We start from the raw sequence: 17,779 nt of genomic DNA on the forward strand, positions 1-17,779 counted from the left end.
TTGATTGCTTCACTTATTTGACTTTCCTCCATTCATTCTCAATTACCTGCTTTAGGGAGTTAAAACTCAATGGGCTCAAAACAGGCGAGAGAGATGCGCTGTAACTTTACCTGCTTGTGTCGTTGTAGGACAATGTTTCTTTAGAAAAACGAGTGATTTATAAACTTTTTATACACGTTATATTTTGTAATACTGGCGATTTTACATTTTTTTTCTCATCCAATATTTTGAGGAGACTCTGCCTCCCTTGCCTCCTCAGAGGAAACGCCCCTGATCCAAATACCAAGTCTTTTTGCAAAACAATATGTGAATATCACCTTTCTCATCTATATGAAAATAAACAATTGAGTACAAGAGAAAAAAAGTGCATTTATTATTGAGGATCTGCAACAGAATGATCCAAACAAGACTTGAGCAGCTCATATAGCCCTCATAGCCCCAGCAACTAAGTGAGGCGAACAAATATAAACAGGAGAACAGGAGAATTCATCCCCTCCGTTTCAAAGTCTTTCATCCCTCGCATCCACCTCCGAGCAACCCTGATACTCTCGAAACTTATAAAAGCTCAACCGACTTAAATGAACAAATTATTTTCAAGTTAAAATAAAAAGAACAAAACAAAACAACACAGATTTTAATAACACACCTATATAAAGGCAATAAAAATTGATGCGATTACCACACATGTAACACAGCTCCTTTAAAAGAGAGGGAAAACAAACAAACAAACAAAAAAAACAGTTGTCCGATTGACTTCAAGTCGCATGACACATGGACGCGGTGATGGGGAGAGCGGTTAGCCCCCATCCTGTTTTTTTTTGCCCTGTAAAGATAGGGAGCAGGTTACTGCATGCTGTGAGCTCACAGCTACTGGACCTCCTCCACGTTTTCCGGGAGGGGTTTCGCTAGGGGGTGTGTCCGGCACAGCCCCCTCTAAGAGGGGGTGGGACAGGTTAGTCTGAATCAGAGTCAATACTATCTTCTGATGATGAGCTGCTGGAACCGTCTGATTGGTCGTCGTCATCATCCTCGTCATCATCCTCGTCATCTTCATTCTAAGTCAACATTTGAAAAGAATGAACACCTGCACTAATAAGAAAGCTGATTTTGTAGAATTTAATTAAAGCATAGTTAACCTCGTCATCTTCCTCATCATCGTCACTATCAGTGCTGCCGGAGGACTCATCATCATCTTCATCCTCCGAGTCTGACGTGTCCGTTTTGTCATCATCTTCATCCGAGTCTGACGTGTCCTGCTGGAAACCAAGAGTCACACATCTTTCAAACTCTATACAAGCATCACTGTGTTTGCATGTGAACACACCATGAACACAAATCAATTAGTCAAATTTTAAAATGTTGCAGCCACTTCATATAGAGTCCACAGCCTGTGTGGGTGAGCAGCCCAGAGAGAGCGGGCGTTACCTTGGCCCGGTACGCCATGGAACGCTTGCCCCCCCCGGGACCCACCGTCGCGGCTCTGGCACCTACCGCCTTCCCCTTGGTGACTCGGACTTTCGCCCCGGGACCTCGTGCTTTTGTAGTGCTTCGCCGTTTCTGTGAGGGCATAGAGAGGGCAGGGTGGGGGGTGCAAGGACAGAGCGGCACAGGAAAAAAAACAAAAAAAAACAAACACGTTCAAGCTTAAGCAATGATTAGTAGCCCCACAGTTACAGCCCTAAGAACATTATCCATTCAAGTCATGTTAGTTTGAGCCAAGAGATGTGATTCTAAATAGGGAGAAAGGAAATAATAAAGCCACATGTGATGGCGTGGATAGAAACAGCTTTCACAAGCAAAGTCAATCAACTAAATTAACCAGGGTGCCTCATCTTGCCATGCAGTGCAGGGGGTATCGGTATAGAAAAGAGTAAATCACAATCTCAGCTACATAAACGACTGTGTGAGAAGTAATGCTAATATACAGAGCTTTAAGCGTAAGTTACAGCCACAAAAATGAGCGATTACTTACCGTAGTTGAGAACTCTTTATATACAGCACGCTCCTGAGGAGATAATGACTAGGAAGTAAAGGAAAAAGAGAAGGAAATACGTTACTAAATATCTCCTAACTCATAGCTCATGCAATTATTTTTTTAATAAGGTCACCGAGACACAAAAGTGTGACACTGGACCACAAAACCAGTCATAAGGGTCAATTTGTTTTTAAATGAGATACAGCTATTTGAAAATCTGAAATCTGAGGGTGCAAAAAAATCTAAATATTGAGAAAATCGCCTTTGAAGTTAAATGAAGTTCTTTGAAATGCATATTACTATTCAAAAATTTGAATAGAAGAACTTGATCTTCACTTAATATCCTAATGATTTTTGGCAAAAAAAAAACAAACAAACAAAAAAAAGAGATAATTTTGACCCATACAATGTATTTTTGGCTATTGCTACAAATATACCTGTGCTACTTATGACTGGTTTTGTGGTCCAGGGTCACAAGTGTCCATGACAGAGAAAAGGAAAATCTTTTTAAAATGTGACAATGTCATATAAGCAGACTCTTTGTATTTATGTTGGTTGTTTTTAACATTGCAAAACTATTGTTTACAAAAGTTTTAATTTATTTGAAATTATTTTTATTCAAAAAAAAGTTTTTTTTTAATTAATAAAATGTAAAAAATATAAATTGTACATTTTATTCTAAAAAAATATTTAAATGTAGTTTAAAGTAACAGGGTTTTTTTGCTTGCTTATTTTTCATAAAATTAAGTATTGAAGCCTTGGCTAAAATAAAAATAATAATAAAATCTTAATTAAAAAATGATGCCACAAATTATTATTATTATTATATTATTTAATAATTTCATTCTCATTGTTTAATGAGGAATTTTTTTCTTTATTACGATATCAGGGCAGTTGTTTCATTATGATATTTTTACTTTATACCACACAAAACAATTATCAAAATAAACTCCTATTTAGAAATGAAAAACATGCAGATAAGTTGTATTTAAGTGAGTGTATATATAAATTGTATTTTTAATGTAATTTTTGAATAACTTAAAGGGATAGTTCACCCAAAAATGAAAATTCTGTCATTAATTACTCGCCCTCATGTTGTTCCAAACCCGTAAGACCTTCGTTCATCTTCAGAACACAAAATAACTTATTTTTAATGAAATCTGAGAGCTTTCTGACCCTGCATAGACTACCACGTTCAAGGCCCAGAAAGGTAGTAAGGACATCATTAAAATAGTCCATGTGATATCAGTGGTTTAACCACAATACTATGAAGAATACTTTTTGTTCACAAAGAAAACATAAATAATTCAACAATTTCTTTTCTTCCATGTCAATCTTTGCATTCACACAAGTATCACAACGCATGTTAATTTTTACAATGTCCTGTACTACCCTTTTGGGCCTTAAATGTGTCAGTTGCATTGCCGTCTATGCAGGGTCAGAAAGCTCTTGGATTTCATCAAAAATATCTTAATTTTCATTTTTGGGTGAACTATCACTTTAATAAACAATACAATAAATAACCACCATATAATAAGCACCCAATAATAAACAGAAAGTCAATTTGATCTGTAGAACTGCAAAATTCAACAAACTTCCTACCTTTACCCAAGCGTCAAGCTCAGCTTTGTACTCTAGTTGTTGCTCCTCCACCTGTTTTTTATATTTGTCCTTCTGGCTCTGACTAAGCTTGTGCCATCGCTTGCCGATCTCCACCATGCGCTCCTTCAGGCTGAAGTGATTCAGCTCACCATTAGTTAGGAGTTCCTGAGAGAACATTTGATACCCGCTCCTAAAATTGGGCAGGAGAAGACAAAGCAGTATTGAAACAGACGAAATAGTATTTTTTACCACGGAAAATGTCTCTCAGCAAGCAACCAACTAAAAATGTATCACTCACACCGGGGGCTTTTTAGGCTCGCCATCGAATTTTGGTTTTCTCTGTCCCTGTCCTGACAAAACTGTCCTCATCTCTAACAGCTCTCTCTGCAGGATGAAAAACAAGAAACATGAGCATAAAGACTTTTTCGTTTAACCCTAAACGCAAAGACAAGACGTAAAACAAGTTGAAATACTCATAAAAACAGATGAGCATACTGATAAACCAAAAACTACATGTTTACACTGCAAAAATACATATAAACGAGTTAAAGCACATCAAGGGAATATGCAAGAATAAATGACAGAACACTGAAATGAAGACATTTAAACATCACTGCAACAATGTCAAATCACGCTCATCAAACATAAGTACAAGCTCCACCAACTTCAGCTAGAAACAGCACAAACTCAGCATAAACACATTGAAACACAAGTGCATCCATTGCAGACTCCTCCGTCTCTACTCTAGGGAGGAGGAAAGTTAGGGGTGACCAACATTTTGACATTTCTTCAGCACAGGTGAGAAGACAGTGGTCAAAACGTCTGGTCACTGACCACGGTCCGGTACTGAACCTCGTATCGCTTCTGGTCCTCTGCGGCTTTCTTGATCCAAGGAATCTTCTCCTTCTTTTCCATAGCCTTCCAAGCGGCATCCATTGCATTCTGTGCTTTCTTCCGGTCGTTCTGTGAAGAGCAACGGTTCTTTAGCATTTTGTGATTCTGCAGGGGTCTCTTTCTATTTTATGAAAAATAGTCTATGTCACTCTTACTCTGTATTTAGCCAGATAGTCTCCTATCACGCTCTGCTGCCACATCTCCTCTGGAGTCTTCGGCGTTTCAGGAAGCCTTGTTTTCTTCTTCCCGTCTCGCTTCTCTTTTGAAAGCCCGTGTACCCATTGATCCAACTCAGGGTCACGACACCGTTCCTACGGCAGAACAAGAAGAAACTGCATCTCATTCTGATTCAGACAACTTACTACCGGAGTATAAGAGCATGCAAGTACATAAACAAGGACATCCTGTACATGCTCACCTTCACAGATGGGGATTTGGCCCGTAGGGGGCTGCCTGCACCCGCTAAGTTCAGCTTGGTGCCTCCCAGCTTCTCCTCTCCCAACACACGCTCCCTCTCCTCTTCTGGGAGACTCTGTAGACAGACAGAGATTGAGACTAAGTGTCAAAACAAGCAAAGCTTCCCTTTAAAAGCAGGATTAGGAATTAAACAGTGTCTGTTTTAATAGAATGAATCTGTAGTGCTTACCTCAAGAAACCTCTGAATGTCAATCTCATACTGTTTCTTTTTCTGATGAGAGAGATAAACACTACGTTTTAGTTACAGCTAAGCGATAATGTTAATGTAAAAACTGTGTTATTGAGAATTTTAATAATAAAAATGATAGTGATAATAATATTTATTATTATTATTATTATTTAGGCCTGGGTTTTGACACAAATTTCATGACTCAATTTGATTCAGAATCACAACCTTGGGATTCGATTCAATATCTATTATTTTGGATATATATCATATACATTATATGCCAAATTTCCTCAAGGAAAAAAATCTCTTAACTAATGCTGTAATGCGTTTAAAATTTTGGGATCAGTAAGATTTTAAATGATTTTTAAAGACATTTCTTATGCTCATCAAGGCTGTGTTCATTTGATCAAAAACACAAAAAAATTTACATTAAAGTTTCATTTATATCTGTATTTAAAGTTGAATTTTCAGAATTACCCCAGTCTTCAATGTCACATGATCAGGATTCTTTGATCAATAAGGTTAAATAAAACAGCATTTATTTAAAACAGAAGTGTTTTTTAACAATATACACTACTGTTCAAAAGATTGGGGTATGCACATTTTTATTCTTTTTTTTGAAAGACATTAATACTTTTATTCACTAAGGATGTGTTAAATTAATAAAAAGTGATTGCACAGATTTACATTGTTAGAAAAGATTTATATTTTGAATAAATGCTGTTCTTTCAAACTTTATTATTCATCAAAGAATCCCGAAAAAAAGAATCACAGGTTCCAAAAAAATATTTGGCAGCACAACTGTTTCCAACATTGATAATTCTAATAATAAATCACCTTATTAGAATGATTTCTGAAGTATCATGTGACAAGACTGGAGTAACAGCTGATGAAAATTCAGCTTTGCATCACAGGAATAAATTCTATTTTAAAGTATATTAAAATAAAAACCATTATTTTATACTGTAATTTTTTTTTTTGCAATATTACTGTTTTTTCTGATTTTAGATCAAATAAATGCAGCCTTGATGATAATAAGAGATTTCTTTAAAAAAAAACAAAAAAACAAGCCTTACTGATCCCAAACATTTGAGTTATTTGTTACAGTTTTTTGCTCAATTGAAGAAAGTCTTCATAGTCATAACAGACTTTCAAAAAGTTTTGACTGGTAAAATATATACACGCGTATTAAATTGGCCATCGACCCCAGAGCTTCCTAGAAATCAGGGTCAGCCATTATTGGTCAACCACACAAACTTTTCCAGGTTACAAAAATATGACATCAATTTTTAATATTTCCTTTTTAAACAAATCAAAAGTGGGCTTTTCTGTCAGACCTGTTCACATCGTTTCTGGAACATATCCTTCTCTTTCTGGGTCATCATCTTCCACTGCTTACTGCACAGCACCATTCGCTCAGTACTTGGCACGTCCTTCATGTTTACCATTAGTTCAGCACAGTACAGAGAATAGCCATTTCTGCAGAACACAACATTAAAAATTTATATATATAGATGAAATGAACAAATAATACAGTATATATGTGACCCTGGACCACAAAACCAGTCATAAGGGTCCATTTTTTGAAACTGAGATTAATACATCATCTGAACTCGGAATAAATAAGCTTTCGATTGATGTGTGGTTTGTTAGGATTTGACAATATTTGGCCGAGACACAACTATTGGAAAATTTGGAATCTGAAGGTGCAAAAAAAATAAATAAATAAATATTGAGAAAATCGCCTTTAAAGTTGTCCAACTGAACCTCTTAGCAATGCGTATTACTAATCAATAATTAAGTTTTGATATATTTACAGTAGAAAATGTACAAAATATCTTCATGGAACATGATATTTACTTAATATCCTAATGATTTTTGGTATAAAAGAAAAATCGATTATTTTGACCAATGCAATGTATTTTTGGCTGTTGCTACAAATATACCTGTGCTACTTAAGAATGTTTTTTTGGTTAAGGGTCACATATTGCATTGAACATATCACAAACACTGTAAATATATAGACAAGAGCCACCAACATTCTATTTCTATTTTAACAGCAGTACATCTTGGTATAACGAGCAAGACTTTGGTAAGATAAGACTGCATAAGCCATGCAAAACAACTAAATTAAGAGATTCCTGAGAAAACCAAATGCTTCTTAGTGGTTTGAAACATACGGTGGTGGTTTGGTTGGCCGGCCATCAAACTTGTCCTTGAGCTGCCGTTCAGCCTTGGTCAGGACAGATTTGACGTGTTCCTCAGAGTTTGCATCGGGATGAGCTTCAAGATACGCTCTCATGCTGTCCTATATGAGAAAGCAACATTTCACAAGTTCACAATGCCGTTTAAATCCCTCAAAACAACAAAGAATTCATCAGTGAGAACACAAAGCCATACCTCATAGTGTTTCTGCAGCTCTAGAGCTTTGCTGATCCATTTCAGCCTCTTTTTATCTGATAATTGGGACCACTGTTTACGTAATGCTTCCTTCAGCTCCTTCTGGCTTACCTACAAGCATCAGACATGGAAAAGTGAGTGTAGGTCTTTCCATGAATCGTTAAATCTCATTAAATGCTCTCAAAAATAAGAAAAAACATTTACATTGAATTTCATGTAAATGAGCGGCAAGCTGATTCACTCAAGTTGTACTCAATTTGCTATGACAACACACTGAGATTATACTAAGACTACCTCCGGATGAATTTTCATGTAGGTCTTCTTCTCATGGTTGTACCATAGCTGCTGCGGGGTCTTGGGCTTCTCTGGGAGGTCTGACTTCTTTCTCTCCTCTATTAAATCTGGGTGGTCCTCCCTAAAAACAATACAAGCTTCTCACTGAATCACCAATAAAAAAACTGACATACATGTGTTAGGTATTTTTGTGCAGAGGAACATAGACACTAACTTGAATCGTGCCATGTTCTTCTCAAAAGCCTCTTTCTCTCTCTGGAACTCTTGAATGTATTTGAGCTGACAAAAGTAATAGTGCAAATTTAAAAGCAAAACAGATGACATTCAAAAGTAATATTTGCAAGCACTTACCTGTAAGAGCAATGTGACTTGAATATATGAAAAGAACTAAATTCTACAAACACCAGCACTTTATATACCATTATTTACCAATATTTACCATTGGTAATCATCATTTTGCCATTTAAATTGTCCTGTGGTGGGACAAATTAATAATGAAGTACAAATATTTTCAATTAATGTCAGATTATAAATATTATTTATATACTATTACAGTATTTGTTAAAGGGGTCATCAGATGCCCATTTTCCACAAGTTGACATGATTCTTTAGGATCTTAATGAAAGTCTATAACATGCTTCGGTTAAAATTTCTCAACAGTAGTGTAAATAACACTTTTTTTACCTTATCAAAATCAGCTCTGCAAAAATCATCCTGTTCTGGTCAAGGTTGCTTTAAATGTTAATGAGCTCTGCTCGCCCCGCCCCTCTCTTCTCTCTGTGGAGTGACGAGCCTGTTTACTTTAGCCGCTAAACTTGCTAACTCTCATACTCACTTCTGCTGTAAATGAAGCTGGATCACGAATGATTTGCGCGAACATAGACGCATTTATGTAGATCGGGAGGCGCATTCCATTCACAAATAAACTTAATCTATTGCATCTTTAGCAGCTCAGATGTCGGGAGTAAATGACGACCACTACGTTCATTATTACATCCAGTAACACAGCACCTCAATCGCTCAATCTGAGATATTCTTGTCTAATTTACATCCCTGCTCCTGCATCGAAACAATGGAGGTCAGATTGTTACAGCTGATATGAGGTAAGACGCTCATGTCAATCAACTATCATGGGAGCGGCCTCTGTCATTGTGACGTCACACCAACAGGCATCTGAGAATGGCTCGATTTGAAAAAGGGGATATTATTTTTACAGATTAATTAAAAAACACTGCATGGATTTTTATCATTATAAGGTAGATTTGTACATACACTGCCAACACACATTAAACAACATGTAAAAGTGAACTCTGCATCCGATGACCCCCATATTTTTAAATGATCTTTTATTTTCATATTTTATATTTTAATTTTAGTTGAGGTTTTAATCAATTTATTATGTACTTTTGTCATCTTACTACATCTTTATATTTCTAAATAGCTTTTCAGTTTCAGTTTTATTCGTTTTAGTATTTAGCATTTACTTAGTTGCCAATGCATTCATTTTAAATGTTTAACAGTTTTAGAAAAACATAGAAAAAAAATAGAATTTTTACATTTAGAAAAGTAATCAAATGTACATTATTTTAATAAAGTATTTGAAATAGTTACACTGAGCATTACATTTTAAATAGGGTAACTTGCAATCTGTAACCTATTACATTTCCAAAGTAACCTTCTCAACACTACCCAGAAAAACTAACCTTTTTCTTTTCAGGAAGCTCTTTGTATTTTTTGGACAAAATCTTGGTGAGATCCAAGTTGCTCATCTCAGGATGGATTTTTGCATACTTGGCTCGCTTCTCCATAAAGAAGCGAAAATAGGGAGTGAGGGGCTTCTTTGGAAAATCTGGATGCGTCTAAAATAAAGGCAAATGCATAGGCTTTTAGTTGACATATCAATATTCAATCTAAAATAGGACACATTAGGGAAAAAAGAGAACATTAATTATTGAGACCTTCCTATATTTTAGCAATCTCACCTTAAGTTTTTTCCCCTTGTAAGGGTTCTTCACATATTCAATAGCATCAACAATGAGCTCTGTCATCGTTCTGTATTTACGCACCTAGGGTGGGAAAATCATTACACAACTCCTATGAATGAAGGCAAATAATAATTTCAACGTCCTGTTTATTATTAAGCTGGCAAAGCACAAAGTAAAATAATCTTTACATAGACAATCTAAAGAAAGTGTTGTTAACATAAACACTTATTACTGTTATTTGGAAAACAGGAGCATTATTGCTTTAGCCCATTGGAATTTGGCTCACCTCTGTGGAAACTTTCTGCCATTTCTGCTTACACATGTCTCCAGTGAAACCCCCGAACCCCACCTTCTCCCAGTCAAAATGAGACTCTGTGGTTTTATACTTCATTGTGTCTCCATCAGGTAGCAGACTGCGTATCCTCTCCAGCAGTGTCAGACAGTCCTCTTTGCTCCATGTATCAACAACTAACAACAACAGTGCACACCAACGCATTGAGCATGTTGAATGGACAAATGCACACAGTGTTTTTTGTATGCTTAATATAAGTGTAGTGTCTGTGTGAATATGTCCATTATGCAAGCATACCTGACTCACTTTTGATTCGTCCTGTCTGGGTGCCAGACACACTGGTGCTGCCATTCATAATGACAGAATTGACCAAGCTCCACCTTGACACTTCCCTAGCCAATAGGCTACATAGAGAAAAAAAGACAATTCAAAGCCAGGCTGTATTTGTGGGTTACTGACTGAATATGGCAAGCCTTTTAAATATTTATCCATTTTAACTAACATATATTTTTGTTACTAGCATCTCTTTAATTACTATCAGTGGCATTCATTAGACAAGGTTAGAGTTACGGTACATTCACACAGGGCATCGGCGTGTGACGTCAAGGGTTGCCGAACTGAATTGTGGGTCTGTTGCATTGCGTCACTGGCGTTGCTCGGGCATAAGTTGAAAATTTTTCAACTTTTCAAGCACCAACACAGGTGTCAGCCAATCAGACAGGCTGATGCAAATACCCTGGTGCAGACACTAGCCAACTGCATTCACGCGACACCAGAAAATGAATGTGATTGGCTGTCGTCACTATGACGCTCATGTCAGCATTAAGTGTCAACACCAATGTTCTGTGTGAATGTACAGTTAGGGTTAGGGTTAGGTACTAGTCCCTATGCCTAACCATAGCTAGGCATAAGAGAATTATTTGATGGATTATGGAATAGTTATTTGTAATTCCAAGCACTACTGACTAATTGTACGGATACTAGTATTTATACTAATTCTAGACTTCTATCTAGTATCATATAAATACCAGTTTCTAAAGAACAGGTTCTAAAGAAGTTGAAATTACCACTGTTTTACTTAATGAAAATTTTAAAAAGTAACATTAGTTATTTTAAGGAATAAATGATAAAAAAAGCTTGCCATAACTATGACAACAAGAAAATTAGTTCATCACTTTTAATCCAGTAAAGTGAGTAAAAAGGTAAACAGCCTTTATATACTATATTTTTATATACTATTATAAAACAGCTAGTTCCATTCCTTGATTCTGATTGGTCAACAGTTTTATTTATGATATTACTGCTTACATATTATGCATATTATATAATACATATTTTTGTACCTCATGTTCCATGAAGATATTTTGTAAATTGTCTTACCATGAATATATCAAAACTTAATTTTTGATTAGTAATATGCAGAGCTTAGAACTTCATTTGGACAGATTTAAAGATATTTCTCTCAGTATTTTTTTTTTTTCCCCGACCAAAGTTTTATCTCTGCCAAATATTGTTCTATCCTAACAAACCATACATCAGTGGAAAGCTTTTTTATTCAGCTTTCAGATGCTGTATAAATCTCAATTTCCAAAAATTGACTCTTATGACTGGTTTTGTGTTCTAGGGTCACACACACATAGTTTTATATTTCATGTTTTAGTTACAGTTTCGATAAAAAAAAATAAATTAAAAATAAAATAAAAAAAAACACTGGCACAGCAGTGATTCAATTTTGTGAATGGTCGTCTAATTGTGATAAAATTAATGAAATGTTCTGGATGTCATCACTGCCACCCAGAGGACCATGTGCCCATGCTCCGCCTCTGGACCACCTAGACACGGACGCGTCATTACGCCGTGGCCATACCAGTGCACCAGCGGCGGCGAACGGTGAGAAACCATGACAATGATGCCCTAACCGCACATTTCCAACGCATAACCATGATCAAACCGCGAATTTCATCTAGGTTCACCTACAGCGATCGGCTACGCAAAGCATCCAGGAAAGGACCGACAACTATCCGGCCTTCCTGCCCGATTCTTGCCACGATTTGAGGATGCGAGAGAAACGCACGTACATGGTGTCGGGGGTCATCTTGGGAAGGAATGGCAGGAAAGGCTTTCCTTTGGGATTATGTAACCACGAGCAGCGAGATGTAAGGACGAGCACGGCCCTTGCTAAAGTGCATCAGTGCTCCCGGAAGCCTCGGTCTCTCCTCCCGTTCTCTGCGAGCGCTCACTATTTACATGCTGCCAGTACGGCACATTCATAGGCGAGTACTTCATTATATGCATAAAGATATTACAGACATTTTATTTTTTGATCCGTATGACACTACAACACATACGGCTTGTTTTAACACCTATTTAAATGATTTTATAACTTTTATAACTATAAAATTGTGCAACTGATTTTATAACTGATATCTTCTCATGTAATTTGTGTATAGTTCACATTTAATAAATACCGATTTTAAGTCCAAGATTCGGTATGTTGAGCAAAGACTCATGTTTATTCTTCCATATACTTTGCCAGTGTCACAATATTTACTGTAACATATTTTATGGTGTGTCATGTCACTCAGCCCGCAACAGCACCGGGAAGTGTCACTGATGCGTGCCCGCGTACTTCTCGAGCTGTGGCGTCGCTGCGCGCCCGCACGAGGCGCCGGTTTCCCGGTTACAGTGTCATCCCCGCCCGCGCGCAAGGTCAACTGAGCCAAAAGCTAAAAACACGAAAATCTCTGTTTTTCCTGCAATATTCCAGTCTTTCTGCTAGCAATAAAGCATTATTGTCCGTTTTGTGTTCGAGAGATATTGCACTAATCACTTCTGACAGAAAGTATGGCATGAAGTAAACTGTTCAAAAAAGCACCGCGCTTTATTAAAACTATGTAACTGACAAGTGTATGCATATTTACATTAATAATTCGCGTAAAGCTCACCTTAACTGATTAAATGAATTAGTGTAAAATACGTTTCTTGCAGCGCACCGACCGTTAGTCTGTTTCCAACCCCGGTAATGGCGTCTTTATTCCGGCAGGAGTCACCACGCAGCTTCCGCTGGCACGAATGCCTTAGCTAGCGAGCAAGCTACTGGCGAAAGTACGGGGAATATCGCTTACGCCGATTAAATTTGTGAATTGATGTCTTAAATATACGCATCAAATACATCCTTACCGACCATTCGAGTGTAGATGCATGCACATTTTGATTTTTTGCAGGGATTGTGACAACATCATAAAACGCAGTATTTCACAATAAAATCAATTTTTTAATGAATATAAATGCTTAAGTAGTTAATTCTTGTCATATGTTCAGTTTTAGTTTAATAATACCATGTTTTGGTGAATCAGAATCCAAAACAGAGGTATGAGCGGCCGCTTGTGCCTTCCCTCGCCCCAGAGCCCTCACTGCAGAGCCGCCATGAATGTTACAAAGACTCGGGGACGAGCAAATTGAAAAACGCTCTAAACGGGCTCAAAAATCATCGAATCACTTACCTTTTTCAATATTCCGTCACGGATGTGCTTATTAACTAGCGACGTGTTCGTGTTAAATGGTTTTATTGTATTTAAGTATCTGTTTTTTAGCCGTAAACCCCGGGGAGTCAGGTCGAAACGAATCCGACAAAAGGAGCGTCTGGTTCGGTATGAAACTCCGCCCAGCGCCGCAGGGGGAGGAACTCCGAGGGAAAACATGCGAGAAAAAAAGGCGGAGGCTGAAACTTAAAAATAATATTTGTTTTTAACATTACAATACATTTTTAAATGATATTGCGTTAATGCTTATTCATTTTGCAACATTTTAAAGCGCAACTTTCTCAAGCCTTAAAGTCACCTAAACCAAAGTAGCAAATTACCGTGCGTGCATCTAACAATAATAAACTACGTTAATATTAGTTTAGAATTGCTAGAGAGTTCTATTTTATGACTGAGCATTTACCACGAGAAAAATATCTTCTGGTTCCCATGCAAAAGAGCAGGACTCTTTGCCAACCCTGCAAGGACTTCAAGTGCTAAACCGATTAGTTTGGGTGCCCAAGTTCATTCTGCTGCCGCTGAGACTCACACGGCCTCCGCGCTCCAAAAACCTCGCTTCTGCAGCCCCAAAACACTCGGTTTTAATTAGTGTGTTGAGTTTATCTCCATTTTGACGTTAAACTGATGTGTTGGCAGAGACGATGCAGACTGGTGGCTGCTTGTGCTTAAAGTTCCCATGGATTGAACTGAGCGTAAACATCACAGAGAGGCACCGTTTCTTCTCAGTCTGAGTAAAAGTGCCATTGACTGTATCTCGCCCTCTCATGCTCTCTGATTGTACACAATCGTCACGAGAGTTCTTTATGTGAAACTGACCAATGGCACGAGGAAAGGAGGAGACAGCTGTGACTGACTCAACCCCCTCACTTTGACCAGGCCTGAAAGGAGATGCTCCATACAGATCACTGGAGTGACTGAGAAAACAAGTCTATCATTGATGAGTGTTTAAGCAGCATTTTGTCATCGTGATCTTTCATGAACAGTGAGCGTTAGTGGTCTATGTGTGAACATGTCTCTCACGATTCCTACGGTTAAGGAAAACCTGGAACAAATTGTTAAAATGAATCAATTTTACATGGAAATCATGGTAGAAAGGTACACAATATACATTTGTCACGTTATAATGAGCTTCTGAATATTTCATCAGCTAGACAATGTTCTTATTTACAATAAAATTTGCTTGAAATATATGATGATCTGTTCTGTTTAGTGGATCAGAAAAGCTGTGAATGAGTGTTTTTTTTATTGTTAGTTGTATTTTGTTACTTGTTTCTTGTAACTGTCCTTACTGGTTTAAAGCTAAACGCTGAAATTAAACAAAAATGTATGTGTGTAAACTGTTTGTTTGGACCTGTATTTGAGAATTACCAAATCTTTTCCACTCTTTAAAGAAAAATGTGTGGGAGGTCAGTTTTGAGTCATTATGACAGTTGTTTCATACATTTCCAAAGAAGATCTTTTGAACAATGTTGGTAACTAAACAGTAGGGAAGCGCGGGGTAAGTTGACCCACCCCCTGTATCTTTCCAACTGTACACTTTTACTGTAATGTGACAATGTATTTCGGAATCACACATCATTTCTGCCAAACTGTGAAAAGGAAAAACACATGGGAGGAGTGGAAGGCACCCATTTTTTGTTTTTGGCTTGTCAAAGTAAACTTTCAACAGATGTAATGGCTGTTACATCAAGGCAAACTTATCCAGGTCTAAAAATATTTATGATGCATATAGGTGATTTAGCAACATGCAAGACATTTTGCTAAATATTATCCTGAATTGGCAAGATAGCTGTTTTTTTCCCCCCAAAATACCAAATATGAGGCAAAGTGAGCCAAATGCTGTGGGGTAAGTTGAGCCAGCACCCCTCCATAAGGCACTGAAGTTAAGTTGAACTGGTGGTATGCACAACTGGTTTGGTTTATCATATATACATAATATTTGTAGTTTATTTGATACAGACAGTGCACAAGTGCACCAAATCCTTCTCTAAAAACCAGAAGATGCTTTAATCAAACATATCTTTCCACCTGTAGTCCCTAATGGCCTGCTCTACATTGCAAAAAAAGGTACCATGCCAATAATCTTTTGGCTGAATTTTTTAGTTTCAGTGACATTTATTCCTTTTAATTCAATTTTTATTTCATTTTACTCAACAAACTCTCTGTTTAGTCTGTTTTTGGGAAGGTTAAAACTTTGGTGTTCAACATATTGTTTCAGAAATGCAAACTAAAGATTAAACTTAATTTGATTGGTTTTATTTTAAGTTGGCTTAAAAAAAGAAATATGACTTTGTACAATGAGATTTGATTATGAAGTTAGTTTTTAAAAGAGGTAAATTATCTTTAAAATTTCACATGGGTTTGAATCAGATTCAGTCAGATGGTCAGTTATGACCCAGATGGTGCATCTTACCCACTGACTTGGGTCAACTTACTCCTAACCTAGAACAAATTGAGCCACAAGAACACTTTATAAGCTGCATTTTTGAACCCTTTGTCATAGATCAGGGGTACCCAACCCTCTTCCTAGAGATCTACCTTCCTGCAGAGTTTAGTTCCAATCCTGATCAAACACATCTGTCTGTAATTATCAAGTGTTCCTTCAGATCCTAATTAGTTGGTTCAGGTGTGTTTGATCGGTGTTGGAGCTGAACTCTGCAGGAAGGTAGATCTCCAGGAACAGGGTTTGGCACCCCTGTCATAGATGCATTCTGATTATTTAAAATAATAGCAAACATTCTGAACATCTTACTTTAGATGACTTCATTGTACTTCTGGATCACTTTCCCTTATCTTGAGGACCACATAAGTAAAAAATGGCTCATCTTACCCCACATTCCCCTACCTATTGACTAACATAAAATGGAAAAAATATGAAAGTCAGTAACAGTCAACTGTTTGGTTGCCAACATTGTTCAAAATATATTCTTTCGTGCTGAACAGAAGAAATCAACTTATACAGGTTTGGAACAATTTGAGGGTGAGTAAATGATGACGGAATTTTAATTTAAAGGTATAACTGTCTGTTTAACTCTTTAACTCTGTTATATGGCCTGATTACAGCTATAAATAAGGCAAATGTCGCCGCCAATACAATAATTAATGTTGCAGAAGTGTGTGGGTCCAAGCAGGGTTGCCAGGTCTTCACAACAAACCTGCCCAATTGCTACTCAAAACTAGCCGAAAAGTAGCCCAATCACGTTTTGAGGGGGATCCCCTGTTAAAAAACGCATTCCGGGGGTAAAATACAAGTTTTTTGGTGCGGTTCCCCTGGTAAACTTACCATTCCAGGGACAAAATATTACGTTATTGGGGTCGCTTCAGACCGCGGACATGAAAAACAGTAAACAGTGGCAACAGTGTTGAAGTAGCCCAGTTCCACAGAAAATCGTGGACTTGATAAAATTGGGTCCAAGTGAAGTTTGTTTCAGCCTTGGTACTCTTGGTTTCCATGCCTACATATCTTTTTGCTAGCTCCATGTAATAGCCATGAGATGGCAGCAGAGGTGTATTAACAAAGTGACCGGGCCTTCATTATGGCGCTGATCACTGCCACTACAGCATATTTATTGTAAGGTTTATCACTTCATATCTAGCACATGTGAAATGGTGTTTTCTTGTCAGTTTGACCTGCTTAAAGGGATAGTTTAACCAAAAATGAAAATTCTGTCATTAATTACTCACCCTTATGTCGTTCCAGACCCATAAGACCTTTGTTTATCTTCCAAACAGCGCATGTGTCCTGGTACTCTGATGAACGTGCATTATGGTTGAACCACTTTTGTCACATGGACTATTTTAACAATATCCTTACAACCTTTCAGACCTCGAATGTGTTAGTTGCGTTGCTGTCTACACAGGGCAAGAAAGCTCTCGGATTTCACTAAAAATATCTTCATTTGTGTTCCGAAGATGAACGAATGTATTACGAGTTTGGAACAACATGAGGGTAATTAATGTCATAATTTAATTTTTTGGGTGAACTATTCCTTTAAGGTTAGAGTAAGTTGTAAAATATGCCATCGTAGTGTACAGACAACATAAATAGTGCACTAGATAGAATACGTGGAGAGTATTTACTCAGGAAGTAGAATATGTCCACCAGTGGCTGAACTCCCTTAGCTGTTATAAATTCACTGTAAAACACGG

General features: G+C 37.3%; 1 protein-coding gene across 7 annotated transcripts; it reads right to left on the reverse strand.

The window, feature by feature from the left end:
- Nucleotides 1-349: 349 nt before the first annotated feature.
- Nucleotides 350-13,758, reverse strand: ubtfl (upstream binding transcription factor, like). Of its 7 annotated transcripts, none has more exons than XM_051131633.1 (20): nucleotides 13,592-13,758; nucleotides 10,395-10,492; nucleotides 10,083-10,264; nucleotides 9,794-9,877; nucleotides 9,515-9,670; nucleotides 8,026-8,090; nucleotides 7,812-7,932; nucleotides 7,518-7,628; nucleotides 7,298-7,425; nucleotides 6,455-6,596; nucleotides 5,118-5,159; nucleotides 4,890-5,003; nucleotides 4,627-4,782; nucleotides 4,412-4,540; nucleotides 3,876-3,961; nucleotides 3,578-3,767; nucleotides 1,973-2,020; nucleotides 1,426-1,557; nucleotides 1,137-1,256; nucleotides 350-1,055 (listed from the first exon to the last, which is right to left on the reverse strand). In XM_051131633.1, the coding sequence occupies exons 2-20, from the start codon at nucleotides 10,441-10,443 to the stop codon at nucleotides 954-956; spliced, it is 2,157 nt and encodes a 718-aa protein (XP_050987590.1). In that variant the 5' UTR covers nucleotides 10,444-10,492; nucleotides 13,592-13,758; the 3' UTR covers nucleotides 350-953. The 7 variants fall into 7 exon arrangements, with proteins under 7 accessions (XP_050987590.1, XP_050987598.1, XP_050987617.1 ...); XM_051131641.1 differs by having other exon boundaries at nucleotides 4,430-4,540; nucleotides 10,386-10,492; XM_051131660.1 differs by having other exon boundaries at nucleotides 1,137-1,253; nucleotides 1,492-1,557; nucleotides 10,386-10,492.
- Between the last annotated feature and the right edge of the window lie 4,021 nt (nucleotides 13,759-17,779).

This window comes from Labeo rohita, chromosome 2 (assembly GCF_022985175.1).
Source record: "Labeo rohita strain BAU-BD-2019 chromosome 2, IGBB_LRoh.1.0, whole genome shotgun sequence".
Taxonomy (NCBI): Eukaryota; Metazoa; Chordata; class Actinopteri; order Cypriniformes; family Cyprinidae; genus Labeo; species Labeo rohita.

Coding starts and splice junctions, on each gene's coding strand:
- ubtfl (XM_051131616.1), bottom strand. CDS start 10,443: ATGAATGGCAGCACCAGTGTGTCTGGCACCCAGACAGGACGAATCAAA. Junction 8,091..9,514: donor AGCTTCCTGAAAAGAAAAAG/GTTAGTTTTTCT, acceptor TACTTTTGTCAG/CTCAAATACATTCAAGAGTT. Junction 7,629..7,811: donor ACATGAAAATTCATCCGGAG/GTAGTCTTAGTA, acceptor TGATGCTTGTAG/GTAAGCCAGAAGGAGCTGAA.